The sequence below is a fragment of the Sturnus vulgaris genome, chromosome 1, assembly GCF_052056855.1.
Source record: "Sturnus vulgaris isolate bStuVul1 chromosome 1, bStuVul1.hap1, whole genome shotgun sequence".
NCBI lineage: Eukaryota > Metazoa > Chordata > Aves > Passeriformes > Sturnidae > Sturnus > Sturnus vulgaris.
In genome coordinates this window covers 84,918,023-84,935,653 of record NC_142243.1, presented here as the reverse complement: position 1 = coordinate 84,935,653, position 17,631 = coordinate 84,918,023, and the positions used below count along the sequence as shown (strand labels likewise).

The window sequence follows — 17,631 nt, the reverse complement described above, 5'->3', positions numbered from 1 at the left end:
CAGTCCTACCAAATTGGATCAAGAAGTCGATCTCCACTTTTTACACTTGAAAAATGCACACCCTTCTAGCTAATTTTTTCCACATTAGTTACTTTCCTCAGTAGTATAGGGGAATAGTTGTTTCCTAGGAAAATGTTCTTTTTTGACAAAGTCTCACTTCCCACAGGAAGATAAATACTGTAATCAGACAAGTGTAAAATGAGAGAAACACACAAAATAATCCCTAATTGCTCTTCAGAGCTGATGCAGGCTGTCAAGAAAATAAATACAACAGATACGATTGAATGACACTGCTGATCTGACAGTTTAGATCAATAAAGTAAACCAATATATTGGCATTTGTCATTGCAAGAAACTGAAGGTATTAAAATTACTGAAATTAATGGATCATGGGCATTTGCATATGCTCTAATAAATCTCGGGCAGATTTTATTTGTGCCCTTTTTGAAATCCTTTACAACCTGTCATCCTGCCTTGCTGCAGCTTTAAGAAGCCCTACGAAATCATGATACTCTCTAAACATCTCTAATAGCAAGAGAATACAGTACTGTCCTCCTGTCCAGAATTTAAGAGCTCCTTGGAAACCCAAAATATGCAAGTGATCATCTCAGTGTTAAAAAACCCATTCAGATTTGACCAGATAAACCATTCAGCCCTCATTCAGAAATCCCTGATCATTAAATACATTGATCAAGAGTCCTGTTAACAATTTCCATATACATATGATGGAGGAACATCATTAGTGAGACAAGCTGAAGATCAACAACCATTGTATTACCCCTTATCAGTTACATGTTAACAAATTACGCTAATTTAATTAATTAAACTTTGTTGCAACCCACACCTTTCAACACACAGCAGACCTCTGGCTACTTGAGGCTCTAAGTATCAAAACAGACTGAACACTGTACAACACTTCACACTTAGAAGATGCATCTTTGTGGCAAGTAAGATTAAAGAGCCACAGCTGGCTACATCACTTCCTAAGTTTAAATATAATGACAACGTTGCTTAGACTACAAGTTTTTTTTTTAAAAAAAGCAAACAACAACCAACCCCAGACTGTGGTAAAATTGCAATAAGCCCAGCACTGAGATAAGGGCCCACAGGCACAGAATCTGAAAGAGAACCATAGGAATTTTGTGGATTTGATATGTTGCATGCTTTTCAGGAAATAACTTTTTTATTTAAACAGCACATCATGGCTGAAACCCCTTTTTGACATACATTTCTCTTATATGCTTGTCCTGAAATGCTACTATTAAATAAACCGTAGCACAATAACAATGCTACTTATTAAATAAATATATATATGCAGTAGATCAGGTCATAGCTTCACTACAATTCTGAAAAAGTAACATATTAGAAAGAGCATATCAATAGTGGGATTTTTACTCTGAACTCATATGTAATGAAACCTGTTTTACAGATACTAACCTGTTTTAATTTAAATAGTAAAGAAATTGATGTGAACACAAGTGCAGAATTAGAAGTGAACAGGAGGAGAAATAGAGTCAAACATTCACAGCTCAATTTTGATACCGACTTTGTTTTGTGCCAGAGATTTATGCAGAAACATCTCCAAAATGCCTGCCTGAATGTATTCATCTTCTAGTCATAACATCAGAAGAGGAAAGTATGATCTACATGTAATATGGCTGTAAATAAAACTAATAAAACTCAGGTAAGGGGAATGTAACAGCACTGTGTGATGAAAATTACTGTACCAAAGAGAAGAAAACACTTCTAACCCAACTACTGAAAGTGAATATAAATTGTTAAGACATGACAGATGGTTAAATTAACCAGTAAGACATGACAGGCCATATGGCAATACCAGCTAATGCACACCTTGGTACATTAGCTTGGGCCTCTAGCACACCAAAGATCTGCAGTCACTAGAATCAGGACACAGTCCACAATGAACTCTTTTTAGCTGGGTTTAGGTTTTTTTAAACACAGGATTCTCACCTGTTGAGATTTCACATAGGCACAAACACAAATGTATCAATTTTTTCTTTCCCAAAATATTAGAATGAAAGATTAACTAATGAAAGCTCAGAATTAAAATTCATTTCTGTCTTTACACTTTTCCCATTCTCACTACATCATTTTCTTTATGACTCGGGACTATTTGCACAGGTACAGAAAGAAATAATGTCCTCAGTGAATTGACTAATTACACATGACATCTTTCAACTAATATCAAACTCTGGATCTGAAAAAAAACCCCATGGATATGCTACTTTGGCATCCTCAGCTTACTATAGGAGCTCACCACCAAACAAAAATCTGTGTCCCAACATTCAAGTCTCCAGAACAGAAAGAACAGCCTTGCCTCACCTGTCAATATCTTAGATTGCTTTTCCTCAGGTTTTCTATTTAAAAGATTGAAGTGCAATACAATGCACGTCTGGAGTGTTTGTTGCTAACTCTCACTGCACTGTCAAACCTATTAGCAGTGTCACCATCAGGTTACTGCCACGTTCACCTCACACTGTGGAATTTCCCAGACATAATTTGTCCATTAACCAGATTAAGTATCTTAGGAAAGTCTCCTCAAAACTGATTGGCTTTGGCTGCTTAAGGAACACTGCAAAACCAGCATCTGATCTAGGGCCAGCAGTTTTCACATCAGTGCTAAAAACAGAGAAAGGAAGGGAAAAAAGAAGGGATTACACTTTTATAAGTGTAATAAACAAGCCCCAAATAAACTTTAAAAATCATTCAATGAAGCTTATTATCTCATAAGAAGTACCAACATAATTTTTATCCCATTTAAACTAGCTTTTAACCCAATATTGGCATCTATTGCATTTCTCAGCATATTTAAAAGAAAAATAAAGGTAAAAAATATATTAAATAGTCTGTGATTTTAGTCCTGCAATCTGACTTTCTGCAAAGTATTGTATCAGTTATTATAATTTTAAGAATCTAGGAAAAACAGAAAAACCACACCATAAATAAATACCTCATCCCAAGCACGTTCTTCTTTCTGCTACTGCCCTCGTTCTGTTGAAAAGCATTCACCTGCTTAAAACATTTTATCAAAAAAATTGCTAGTGGAAAACAAAAGTTTGACTGGGAGCAAAGATATAAGAGGCAAATATAGCCAGGAAGAAATAGCAGATTAAATGTGACAGACAAGTTCAGGGAGATAATTCCTATTTCATTTCTCATCTAGGGTACTGTCAATGAAGAAAAAACTAAAAACAAACTGTCCCAAAGCAAACACGACCATACATCAACAACTTGCCTTCAGCAGGGAAAGAAGTAAAAGACTTTTTTTTTAAACCATTTAGCAAATGATCATACTGAGTGTTACTTTGTGTTTGTTTGGGTTTTTTCACTCCCCTCTCTTAAGCTCTGCCTTTTCCATGCCCCTCAACCCTGCCCATTTTACAAGAACAGGGAAAAGAAGTCCCATGCACAAACTGGAAGAGATGCTGCTATCTGGTTATACAAATCACTGTTCCTAACTTTCCTTCTCGCTACCCACTTTGAGCGAGGGCTGAGTGCCTCAGCAAGAGGATGATGTTACCAAGCAACACCGCCAAGCAGCTCTGCATAAGCTGTTTGCATAGTTCACCACAGCTACGACAACTGAAAACAACATTAGGCCTTTGTAGCAGCAGAGATCTTTGAAGTTTTGCTTATCCTGATCTTAGAAAAGACAAAAAATTATTACTTCCAATTCTGAACGCTAATAGTTCGTAATGCACCATGGAATCTATGCTGATCCAGGGGCTGTGGCAATCCATTCAACTCAGCAAGTAAAGGAATGAAATACTAATGCACTTGATGAGACATGCCCCAAGAGCAAATATCCAGAAAAAAAACCCTCTATGGGATAGTCTGTGAAACCCCACAATGAATGCTTCACTGACAAGGATTACAAACCAAAGAGAAATAACAGCACATCCTTAATTCCTCAAAGCAGTGTCTTTCTTCTTCCACAGGCTCTACCTAAGCAAATTTGGAGGCCAAACTTCTGCCGGCTGAGCAGCAGTATAGGCTAAACATCCAAAACTCCAAAGGGCTTTGTAGAGCTAGAGACCTCTTCTAGTAGCATGAGTAATTTGCTAAGAAGCACTGCTGCCTCCAGCAAAACAAATCAGGCACTATTGCACTAATGCCTGCTGGTGAAAATTTAACTTTCTGATCGTGTTTAACACTGTGGAAAAGCACTGCAGCTAAAAAACCCAGCAGTTCCAAATCCTTCCCCCAAACCGAGCATCAGCTCAGTCAACCTTAAAACGGAGCAAGTTTTCACAGCAGCTCTGGTGCAGGGGGAAGGGGAAAACCTTTCCACATCAACTGTTCCCTGCATAGAGAACAGAAAGAATATCTATAGCTTAAATCCAACCAGAAGTGAAAATCTCAAGATTTTCACAGAGAATTTGTTAAGGAAGGTGCTTGGACCAGTGGTTCCCAAATGAAAAAAAACAGTCACTGTGCAACACTGTGGGAAAGGTAACACCAGAAAACAAAACTTAATTGGGTAATGAAGTGTCAAGTCTACCCAACTACAGTATTCCTCAACTGGCTTTTGCTGAGCAACCTGAATTCTTTATCTAATTGTACTGGCGTTCCTAGAAGTTCACAGTTTCAAGAGGTGGTTTTCCTACTGATAGGGAAAAGGCAAACATATTTCTAATGAATCTGGATCACAATGCACCTTTTAACAAGTATTAACTTATTATGAATATTCTTGTTTTGAAAACCTGTGTTCCAGTTTCTGACAGACACAGCTGAAATCTCAGACACTTCATCTAGTGTTTGCTCACAGAAAAGTGTTGGCAACTTATCTTTTGTAATTCCTTTTACAAGAAGGTTGCACATTACTAGAGGTGTGAACAATACTAATTTTTGGAAATTGTTATTTGTAACTCAAACAAAAACTCTTTGTACTCAAACTTGCCTTTCATTAAGAGAATATAGAAAAGCATTGATCGTATTTGTTCCTCCATGTGAGGTCATCTTTGATAGCTTTGGGAGGAGAAAGTGTTTAACATTCTTTCTCCTCCTCAGTGAATATTTACTTGCAGTCCCTGGCTTCTAGACTTCACCAAGACATGAGGTATAAGTATGTGACATTCCAGGACAAAAAAATTGAGTTCATTATCTTTGTCTTTTTCTCAATGCCAAATCCAAGAAAGAAAAGATATCTCTGGATATTCCGTGACACACTCTATTACTCCTCAAGTTTTACTATCCATTTGAGACTCATTGTATTTAAAATATGGGAGTTAAAACATGGATGTTTTATTAAATGTATACGTAATCAATTTGGATACAATCTAACTAAAGAATTTAATTATGCCTGTGAAGAACTTTAGACCAACAATTATCCACTTTTACAATTATGCTCAAAAGATTATTGTACCATTATTCAAGTTGGTTTTAGGTTGTTTCCATTATGTACCTATTGAGACCTCTTCTAGAAAACTTAAAATAATCTCCTATCACTAAAATTGTGATAATCTAAAGCAATTCTAACTGGGATGCTCTAAATAAAAGAAATGCTGAATGTAGAGACAAAGAAAAAGAATACTGTTAACACCATGGCATGAGTAGCTCAAGGATTTAAAATTTATGCTGAAATAATCATTATATCCCGTAAAATAAATTTCTCTTAATTCATTACTCTTACTAGTATAGCAATCACTCAATAGCATGCATTTAGTATCCAACCTGCAAAAACTGAGAGAAATACCTTACGTAAAACCTTCTGTGATAAGCAACAAGCAAAGAAGGAAATGGATGGCTACAGACTCTTTTTAGCAAAAACTTACTGTAAGAAAAAAGTAAAAGAGAGAGAAAAAAAACAAACACAGCAAAACAGAGTTTGCAATTAACTTCACAAATTCAGATTATTTCTGAAAAGCACAGCCAGAAAAGGACCTTAGGCTGAAAGAGTGCTGTCACTCCAGCAGAGAGTCCAGGCTAAAATAAAATGGCCATGACAAATGCTGCAGAAGACAAATGGTGAAAGGAGGTCGCTGGCAAAAGGAAAAGAGATCTAAGATAAGGAAAGTATGAAATGTGTTCAAAGCAGTTTGCAATAAACTACTGGAAGTGTTCAGCTTCAAGAATGGCTTTAACACTTTCAACAGTAATTTCAATTAGAAGACTGAGATTCCTGTAGTCCAAAGGTGACAAGCACTTGAGGCATTCTGAAGTGTCACACAATTAGTTACTGGTTATTCATAAATGCAAATTGAAACTATTTGCATGTCAAATGGTTGCCCTGCCTGTGAAGCCAATACTTCCATGGCATATGGCTGGCTAAAGACATGTGCATCAAGTTTTGCCTGATTTTACAAAAGCAGTCCAAAATCTACTGCAGACTGAAAAAAGCAATCACAACCTCGATAAACTTCAGAGAAAAAGAGTTTTTCAGCTAAGACATTTAATTCTTGAATTCATGGATTCACAAGATAGGATCTTAAGCATGTCAGAACACAAATTACATCACTTTGGAGGAGATGCTAAGCTATGTTCAACATCAGCTGATTCTTGCCAAAGGCACCCCACAATGCAACAGAGACAAGCATGACATGAGCTACACAGAAACTACAACCTCAGACAGAAAGAAATACAAAATTTCTACGAATAAACCTTGAAAACTTTCAAGTTTGGTCAGAGACCAGAAAAAGTGCAATCATGGCTGGGGAGTCACTGTATTCTCTAGGGCTATCAGGTTCAAATCTCTTGAGGGAAAATGGAGGAGTCCTACCTGACAAAGATGCTCCTGTCAAACATATAATGGTTGGTTAGCCAAAGCCCTAAAATCAAAGGCTGATGGTGAAAAGACACTCAGAAGGTACTTTTAGCTCTCACTCCCTCCTTGGTCAGATGAATTAAAGAAATATAGAAAGAAGACTTGGGTTGGAAGGAACCTTAAAAATCATCTAGTTCCAAACACCTGTCACCATGGGCAGGGATGAACTATCCTAAAAGATGCCTGGGACTCAACTAATCCCGTCTTTTTTCAAAGAAAGTAAGTCCTTTATCAAATTAATTATTCTTACGAGGATTCATCACTCTTAACAAAATACCTCTCTTTACTATGTGAAGCTATGTAATCTAGCAGCCTCTCTTCTGTTAAGAAATGAAGGAAACACACCATGTCAGGTCTGTGTATAACAAGTTTCTTTTTGTTTTGATAATCCATGTAGGACAGTTCAGAAGAGATGAAGGCTAGAAAGTATCTCTTGCCTACAGCTGTGTACAGTTCTCCAGATGAAGCCCTAACTCTGTGTAAAATTCCCAGTTTTGCTTGTTATATGAGGCCATGTTAGCCCGTGGAATATTCTATTAGGTTCCTAGTACAGGTGGTTGAGATATGCTGTACTCAACGAGATCACACAGGTATTCTCCTACTCTTCAGCCAAAGATGCTGAACATGTAACTAGCTATTAAGTGTATTATCACCTCAGCTTCAGTTCTGTTCTTTCCCTCCCAGGAACAAAACCCTTTCTACACAGGATTTATCTTCCTCTTTTCAGAAAATGCCTCCTAATATTCCACTATCAAGAAGTTTCCTTGGCTTATTTCATGGTTTTGTGCCAAGATAATAAAATGAAAAAGTATTTTTCAAACAGCCAAAAGAGTTCTCCTTTTGGCACTTTATTAGGACTACCCTTCCTTTCGATTACTTCAATCTTCAAAATGACAAACTGAAAATGTTCCTTTACCCAGGTCCCTGCCCAACTACTCCTGCAAGAATATCCATCTTCTCCAGCCTAACTAAACATTTCCCAAGTGGCACTACAGAAAATCCAAGTTCAGAGCCCTGACAGGAAATAGAAAGACATCAAATATCATCTAAGAAAAGGTCAGTAAGCAGGCCATTCCAGCACAATCTGGTTTTGGAGAACTCATGTTGCAAATTATCCATTAACCATTCATTACCTTTATATCTTATATTGTCCTTTCTATCAGTTTTTGTTGTAACGTCCAAAGAGCACTGCGATTAGGAGATCTGTAATTTTTCTTTCACTCAGTTCTCCCTTTCTCTAAGGTATATTAGCCCCAAATACACAAACGGCTGTCATCTTGTTCCCCTCCACCTTCTTTTCCCCCACAAATATCTGAAAGAATTCAACTCACCCTCTTTTACAAACCATGCTCCCAGGACTTTGAAGAGCTCATGACACCTTTTGGTGATAAAATGTAAACATGCATTCCCACTGAACCAGGATGCTCAGGAAAGTTATGGAGTGGGGGAAAGACCTCATGGAAAGGTGTCATTTTGCTCTCCAGTGACAGGAAATCTGCCCCAGTATCAGAGGGTCACAGCTTCTTCTCCACCCTTGGTTTCCTCTCAGGCAACACTCTTTAAACCCAGGGACAGCTTTAGCCCGATGATCAAAAGCTTTTACTGCCCCAGAGCAGCACAGCTGGCTAGCTGATAAAAGGGATGCTTTGCACCTGGATTGTACACAGAGGACAAGGGGCCATAAGGCAAGACAGACATATACTATGAAGGAAGTAAATATAGAAAAGCATACGCAAAAATTTCCTCAGTAAAGTGAGCATTACATGAGATTTCAAATCACTTGTATTCAAACTAATATAGTATTTCTCTATTACAGCATCATAGAATGGTTTGGGTTGGAAGGGACCTTAAAGATTAGCTTAAACCCCCTGACACGAGGTTGAAACATCTTCACTAATACAATGTAAGTTGCAATTTGATGTATTTCTTAAAAATCTATGCGATCCAACTGGCAGTTTCATATACCATGACTTATAATTGTAAGATTAGTCATTACTTGGTCCTTCTCATTTCAGCATATTAAATTGTGGCTTTTGCTACTAACCACTTGCAATAATGTACAGTTACATTAATTCATTATCATTACACAATCTCTCTCTGTCCTCTCCAATATCACTTTTATACCAAAAGGTATTCTTTTCTGGGTCCACATCTATGTGATCTTCAAATTTGACCCTGTGATTACTGAAAAATTGCTTCATTTATCTCCCATGATTGCTTGTAGAGCCAACTTGGCCCTGTGTAGCTTCTGGCAGCTGCTACTACTGACACGTAATGTGTTTCACCTATGAGCACTCTGCATGTGGCACAGGCAGACATGGACAACCTCTCCACCCAAGCTCTGGCCTTAAATAAAGGGGGCCTTCCTCAACTGCCATTTTGCCATCTTCTTTCTGCCATAATTAATTACTTTTGATCAGAGGCACCTGCACTGCTTTAAAGAGAGTGTGTGCACACAACAACCAAAAATCCATTAGATATGTCAACAAATGAATGCTTATGTTACTGATGAGATGCACACTGACTTTCTAAATCTCAGCTACTCCATCTACTCCTAACAGTTTCTATGCCACAGCAACTGAAAAGGATGATGTTTTCCACCACAGTAAAAATGAAGGGCTTGTTCTCACCTCCCTCAAATACCCAAAGACCACGATGAACATAAGATTTCTGTCATTTTTTATTAATACTTTTGCAAAAAACATTTCCAGGCTACTGGATAACGCCTTGCAACAGAGTTTGAGACTGAGGAAGCTGCAGCTTTCACATGTGCCTTCTTGCCCAGTGCACAAGCAAGACAAACACAGTTGTCCCATTTTAGACTATACAGCACAAATAAATATTTTCACTGATGCCAAAAGCCTGAGTGTCAGAAATTTGATAGAAGGGGGCCTTGCCTTTGCTTATACTCCCTATCCCATACAATAGCATTCTCTTCTGCTCTCAAGAAGTGAGTTTGAGGCCAAGCACCTATGGCACAGAATCACACTGTGGGCAACTGAAGAGGACAAGAGGTACATGAGGACACCACTGAGACCTGAAGGCAAAAATGGGTAGTAGTAGGCAAGGATGAGACTTAGCCTCACTAGCACACCCTTAAGACCCAAAAGTTTGGATGTATAATCATTTGTGAGGCCCTAATCTCTTCCTGCAATCTTATACTAAACAGAATGCAGATCAATGTAAACAAGGCAAGCATAGGTTAATGTATTTCCACTGTTCTAACCTAAGTTCCATAAAGTCAGGTTCCCAAAACACTGTTCTTTGACTTCATACCTTCCATTGGATTTCAGTAGCCAAGAAAAATTGGAAAATTCCAGCTCCTTGGTTAAACCATTCTTCTGCTAAGGACACGGACTCTTCTCTGTTAACTTTTTGTCAACTTTACCTCCTTCTTGTGCTCCTGGTCAGCAGGTATATAAGCAGAGACATTTCAAAATCTGCTCTGATGCTTAAGAAATTTCTTCTAGTGACTTGCATGCTTAAAATTGAATCCTGCCCTTCTTAGGTACACTGCTAAAGTTCAGGACCAGAGGCCAGAAACCACATGTGTGGTTACCAAGCAACAGAACAGGCCTCAGTAGTCCCCAGAAGCGTATCTGATATTACATTCACCTAAAATCCCAGAAACAGCCACTGCCACTCAGTTTCCCAGTCATTTGCTTAAAAGATTTGCTGCTTTATACAAGTTGGACCCATTTTCAGCAGTGCTGCACACTGGTGCTCTTTGCCCAAAGCTTGTTAGACTGCAATATTATTTGATTTAACATCCCTCTGAAAGATCATTAGGAGGATCAGTCAAACAATGTCCCTTATCAAGACTGGGAAGCAAAGGGAAAGGTGGTGATCAGTGAAAGGACAGGACCCAAGTTTAGACATATTTCTTGTGTTTGCTCATAATGGGAGCCAACATCAAGTTCATTAGCTCAAAGATGTGCATGAGGCTTCTGTATTTGGCTCTTGTCAGTTATTCCTCTCCTATGAGAAAATTAATTTCATGTAATCTAAATCTGAAAGATACAGGAATAAGAATCATGGCAATAATAACATCTTTCAAAGTCATCCACCTTATTCCTTCTGCTTTCTTGCTGTACACTGTCCATTGTGGATACCTTTTCCAAGCTTGAATTGAGCACTACTGTAAAGGTTCCAGTTGTAACAATTAGAAACGTAACTACTGCTAAAGAAATAGGTAGAATAAGTGACAAGAAGAAAAGCAAAGAAAGAAAAGCAAAGTGAACACTGAGTTGTGTATTTGTATCAACTCCAAACCAACACCAGCATATCTAACCTCCAGGTTGTAATGTGGAAACAAGTAATTTTGTATCAGAAAGACACCAAAGTCTATGTTCTGATTAATATCTGAAATATTGCTGGATATTACTCAAAACGTCCACTTTGTTTTCTTATCTGAAAGAGTCTCAAAACAAACAAGAGTAGAAGGAGAAAAAAACCCCTAAGATTGCAGTGTCTGTCCCAGAACAAAAGATCATTAACAGTGTTCTCATGTGTAAAGGCTCTGGCAGCAGATAAAGGAATTTTCCAGCTAATAAAAAACAAAGAAAAAAAACTTAGAAAAAATCTATGGAAAACTACTTTGGTTAAAATTAATGAAGCAATTTGGGTCTCCCTATAAAAGAGATGCTCACGAGATTCTGTAAAAATACAGAATAGTTACAGGAAACAACTAAGTGTCCTTTCTGTTCTGATCAATCATACAGATGGTCCAAGAGCTTATCATAAAGCCAAAAAAAAAAAAAATCCAAATATTTTTCTTCCTTACCTGTCCAAAAAAGTACAATGGCACATCACACCTAGACTATTTTATTAGCTCAGCCCTGTGTCTCAGGTGGGGATTTAATTCTGGGGTGATTTAGACTCACTTTGGCTGTAAGTTAACAGTAATGCAGCTCTTCTTGCACAAATACAAGTACACAGTGTGGTTTACTGGAGACCACTAACACTTCACAAGATAATTTTTTCAAAGATGGCAATGAACTAGTGATATACAGATGATCCAATATCTTCATGCAATCGAAAGGAATCATCAATCCATGCTAGTGGTAATATACATCAGTTATCTCATACAAAGTTGCTTAAGCTGTTCTGTGCCCCTGTGATTGCACACTGACATGCTCTAACATGTCAACACTCGCCATCAAATAGAAGTTCTGCCACAAACCCCAAAAAGAAACCAAGGTTCAACATGTCATATATAGTGATAAGCTTACAGAAGGAGAAAGGGTAAAGGAAGGTCCTCCGCAAAGAGAGATGACTGAGGCAAAACATATGAAAAAAACATATGAAGAAGCAGAAGGAACCAATTAAGACCCTGATAAACTTAGAACTCTTTGCTCATTAAAGAGTACAAAGCATATTTTATGTATTAACCCATGCCACATTTTGATAAAATGGTGTTATTCTAATGTTAGTACTACACTTGCATACCAACAATCCTACTCAGAAAGGAAAGATTCTTTCCCGTTTTGATTTTACAGGGACTCAAAAGAAGATTGTAAACATCGGGCTGAGCACTGAAGTTTTCAACACTGGTAGCGGGGCTGTCTAGAGGGATGCTTCAGCTCTTGTTTCAGTGGAATGTGTCACCACTACATGAAAGATAGCTGTGTAATATTCTTTCCATCTAACATTATATCAAGTGATTCACACCAACACTCATTTCTTAATCTTTTAGTACAGCTTATGAAACATGGTGCAGTCTTCAAGCAGGATTATTATCATTTCAGTTTTTCGTAATAAGGCAATAAATAAAACTACTTTCCATTGCTTCACATGTCCCTAGTCTTCCCTAAACCTGGATGAAGAGGTAGGATTGGCTTTGTAACATTGGGGCTGCTCCCAGCCACATAACAAGGCCCAAACTACCTGAACAACATGCTTTGACTGCCTCCTTTCCCTTTGCTCCTGAATAAACTCAGTACTCTAGTACTGTCTGTCTCATTCTGCCCAGCAGGAGATGCTTCAGAAGAGCATGAAGAGTGGACACCTGTGCCATGACCTGCCTCCTGAAAGAGTTTTCCCGTGTTTCTGCTGCCTGCTGGCCTACACCCTCCTCCTTCCACACAAAATGGGCTGCTTTGGTGAGTTTGGCTCCCAGCAGCACTCCGAAGCTCAGTCCAGGTGTGGAAGCTGCAAGAAGGTATTTACAAACTGTACTTTCTGGATTTGGACCGCTGCTTGAACAGCCGGTCGAATATGCTTTGGAGCAGTGCAGAACAGAAAACTACTTCTAAAACTGTAATTGCAGATCATAGCAATGAAGCAGCTAGACTAAGAATAAACACAGCAAATGTACACTCACCAGAGCCACTATATACACATGTACACACACACCCATACACACACACTTGGCAGTGGCAGCAGTTCAAATATAACTAGACTAAAAGCCATTTCTGAAGACGTTTCTAAGGTTACTCGGTTAAAACTGAGTCATTGCACGCTGTTGCATGTCTCATTTGAAATTCAGGATGAAGTCTAAGAATTGCCATTTTTATAATTTCAAGTTGTTTCATAATCGAATTTACAGGAAATTAATATAAATAATGTCATCTCCTCAGTTAAGTCCCACACAGGTTATGTTTTGGGCCATCTGTGTAACTTTGTGCTTGATTTTTTTAAAAAAATTGATCTTATCTGAATGACTTCTCTTTTAAGTATCTAAGCCTGGCACTGATGCAGTTTGGCTTGTTTAGCACACTGAAATCCAGTAGTATTCATAACTAGATAGCTCTAGGACAAATTTCTAGTATCATGCAAAAATAATTAAAACAAATGCATTATTTTTGTTTCTAGTAATTACTACAAATACTTATTTTTTTATTTCCAGTTATAAAAAAAGATGACTTAGTATAACATCATCCCTCTGATGACACATACATACCAATGCAACTTCACATTAATCACAGCAGGCAAACCATCAATCAGTGCAATGTGACAACTGTTCTCCATTCTTCCTCCTCCTCTCTCTCCCTCTCTCTCAAAATCCCCAAAAAACTTCAACTCATCTTTGGATGTTTTGAACAAGAAGCAAAGCCACTACTTATTGAACATCAGCTTTTCAAAATACAATTGCTTGCTCTCCTTCTCAGGGGGTTTGATTTCTGACACAATGATTGAAAAACTCCTGCAAAAATATAATATACTTAGAGCTCAAATTCCAAACCTATTCTGAGCAAAAATACTTACAAAAAAAAAAGAAGAAATTAAGATTGCCTTAGTAGTATCTGTAACATCTGATCCTGGCTAACTCTAAAGCATATGCTAATTTTAAGCCTGGAAGTAGTCCATTGGCTTCAGTGAATCCAGTGAAAGTCTAGAAGATTAGTCAGGCACTTAACACTGCTAGCAAATGTGTAACTCCGGGATGGCAGGGAGGCCAGAAGGAACATGCATAAGAATGGCAGTGGAAAATAAGGGGTAGAAGCACACAATTGGAAACCTTTGCAAAAGAATGGATCATGTGACAGAGCTCCTTTCAAGGACTACTTGAAAGGCATGTCACCACTGTGGGGGAAAAAAAAAAGAAAAGGTATTTACTAACATACTGTTGCTTACACTGAGTCTTTCAAGTAGCAATACTCTCTCTCTCTCCAGGTCTGCCACCTAATACTTATTCAAGTTTCACGATTTTTCTAAAAGAAAACAACGAGGGTTTTTGCATATCTTAAAACCAAATCCCTAAGAGATGAGTGACCCAGTAGATTGTTATATTTATTCTGATCAGCCCAACACTTTGCAAAGTTAGTGTTGCTTTATCAATTTTTACAAACTCAACAGCAAATTCAAATGGTCAGTCACTACTTCCCTCCCATAGGAAAATCCACCAGCCATTTCCTACATGCATGTATCATCTATAGGCTTTTTCTTTCATCAAAGCCATAAATCAGTAAATCAGGCAACGCCCTGCAGTAGGCTTTAAAAAGATGCAGGTTATGCAAGATGCAGAAGTCTTATCAAAAGCTTTCATTTAAAAGCAATTCAACAAAATGAATGTCAGTTCCTTAACTTTTGTTCAAAACAAAGGAGAAAATTCTATTAGGAATTTCTGTAGAAGCATTATTGGCCAAGAAGGCCCCTACATTCACATTTCAACTTGGATCTAGCTCAGGACTAACAGCTTCTGGAGCACTTCATAGTCATTATGCTGCACCTTAACCCCTACATAAAGAAGTTTTGGACTAAGCTACCATCACAGATTTGATGCTGCAATGCTATAAAGATGCCTTCTTAAAAATAATCAAAATCAAACCCTCAATACAACACAAATTGCAAAGCTAACAGTCCATAAACAGGAAAAAGTACTGTTAGAAACTTCCCAAAGCAAAGACTTCTATCCCAGAACAAAGGTAAGAAAAATCAGGGAAATACTAATAGCTCATAGCCACAAGTACATAAGTTTAAAATCGATTTTTTTTCCCTTTGACGCTGACAATTCCATCCACGCCTTTTTAGACTCAAACTCTTTCTATAGGATGAACCTAGAAAACTCCCTAAAGTACAAAGTCTGTTGCAATTCTAAATTTCCATTGTACAAAGGCAGCATTTAATCCTTGTGGTCAAGAGTATGTTGGACTACAGCAGGAAGAATTTGTGTTAATATAATCGCTAAATAAACCACTTAGTATTCTGAGAGCCAGTATTTGACAACAGGCTTGATATAAGCATCCCGAGATCTTGAATTTTACCTTCATTTAATGATATTGTCACTTTACTCATTTTGAAATTAAAATGTGGTGTTACATACATATATATATATATATATATGAAGATATAAAGCTCAAAAACCGCTGCCCTTTAAATAGGAAAAAAATTCAGCAAATACTTCTTACAAGGAGATAGATCAAAACTGTGTTTTACTATTAGTTAATTCCATCTGTGTGTTTAGACACACTGGAATTATATAGGATGCCGACAACAGCTGGAGTGGGGGAGGAGAGGTGGGTGAGAGGAGAAAGAGGGTGAGGTCTTCACTCCAGTAAGAAACTTGTGTACCTGACTGATAAACTCAGCCAAACTTCTTCATGTATCCTATTTATCTTCAAATCTATTTATGTCACACAAGAGAACATAAGAGCATAGCAGCTGTTACTATAGCAATGAAACTGGAAATTTTGAGAACACAAAAAACCCACCCTTGAAGGATGCTCAGTTTAGCAGAGATGGTTTAGAGAACAGCGCACCAGTATCTCACTTCTAGGATGTGCTCAAAGTCTGCGTTTACAGAGACGTGAAATCAGCTGTAACAGCCTGTTCCCCAAAGAGCACTCGGAGCCAAATCACCGCTACCTCTTACTCGGCACGACTCGCTACACCGCGAGTTCCTGCAAGTAACCCCAAACTTGTCAGGTACGCCTGAGCCGCCTGTAAATCCGGGGAAGAGAGATTCTCTGCAAAAGGCTCAGAGGTTCTGATCACGGCGGAGAAGAGATTCGCCATAGTAACAAAGCCCCCACCCGCACCGCGGGTCACAGTAGGGAGCGCGGCGAGCCCCGCAGCCCCTGGCAGCACGCACACCTGCCCGGCGCCGGGAAGGCGGGACGAGCCGGGAGAACTCAGGTACTTTGCTCAAGCAGCGGCAGGCAGCCTCTCCGGGCACGACCCGGGCTGAAACCCACCCGCAATTCCCCCAAGTACCGTTCTCCTGTCAAACGCCCCCCGCTCCCTCCCTCGGCCAGCGGCCCTGCGCCCCCGCCTCCCGCCGTCGCTCGCCCCTCGCCGCCTCCCTCCGCGGGCGCGGACCCGAGGCGCTGCCGGCCGCGGTTTTACCTGCGAGGGAGCCGGGTCTCTGCAGGGTGGCGGTGGCGTACAGCTCCTGGGAGTGCTTGCTGTACTGATCGGCAGCGTGAACCAGCCGCTTGGTAGGCGACAGGGTGGCGTAAGTGCCGATGGTGGAGCTTAACTGGTGGATAGGAGAGGAGGAAATGTTAGACTGGACGGTGGGCGGGGAGGTCACTCGGATGGGGGACGGCGACAGTCCCGCCGAGGAGACGACGATGTTGATGGGCGAGCTGGTGCTGTAGGACTTGGCCAGGCGGCTGGGGGACTGCTTCGGGGAGGAGAGGCGCTGCGCGGTGGCGTAGGCGGCGCCCTCGGCGGCGGAGCCGGCCCGCGGCAGCTTGGTGGGGGAGCCGCCGGGCTGGGCGGGCAGCGGGGAGCTCACCCGCTGCGCCGGCAGCGTGGAGCTGGCGTAGTAGAGCGCGGCGGCGTGCTGGGGCTCGGGCAGGTGGAAGGCGCTGCCGTGGCTGGGCGCGAAGGGCTCCCGCGGCTGCGGGGCGGCGGGCGGCGGCGGCGGCTCCGGGCCGCCCGGGTGGGCGCCGCGGCCCCCCGGGCCCTGCTGCGGGAAGGAAAGGCAGAGGCGTCAGCGGCGGCGGGCGCCCGGCTCCCCCGGCCCTGCGCGGGGCGGTGCGGGCCCGCCGGCCGGAACAGCCCCCGACCGCACGCAGCCCCTCTCTGACCTCGAACCAGGCCGGCACCCGGCGCCCGCGGGATTACGGGAGTCAGTAATCTGCTAAAGCATTTTCAGGGAAAAAACAGCCGCCGGCTCGGGCCCAGAGGCGTCGAAACTCCTCCCGACGGCTGAAGCCGGCACCCGGCCGTGGGGCACAGCGCTCCGGGGCTCCGGTTCCGGAACGCGCTCGCCTGCCGACCCCGAAACCAGGCAGGGTTTAGCCCCGGCTCAGATACTTACGTACGTACATATACACAGATATATACACCCGCGCCCCTTTATTCTGCATACATTAGAGAAGAGCGGCCGAAGCCTCGGAAAAGCCTTTAATGGAGCAACTTTCCTCGGTTGCCAGCAATCTGCGTCCCTAGGAGGAGCG

General features: G+C 40.6%; 1 protein-coding gene across 5 annotated transcripts in view; it reads right to left on the bottom strand.

Annotated features, from left to right (window-relative positions):
* The window catches only part of CTNND2 (catenin delta 2), a 630,539-nt gene that overhangs the window by 252,387 nt on the left and 360,521 nt on the right, over positions 1–17,631 (bottom strand). For 3 of the 5 annotated variants that reach the window (XM_088170959.1, XM_088170931.1, XM_088170938.1), the window contains exon 7: positions 16,571–17,138. In XM_088170959.1, coding sequence (XP_088027085.1) covers positions 16,571–17,138 — 568 coding nt within the window. The remainder of the gene's footprint in view (positions 1–16,570; positions 17,139–17,631) is intronic. The other 2 variants (XM_088170943.1, XM_088170951.1) reach the window with 1 other exon arrangement.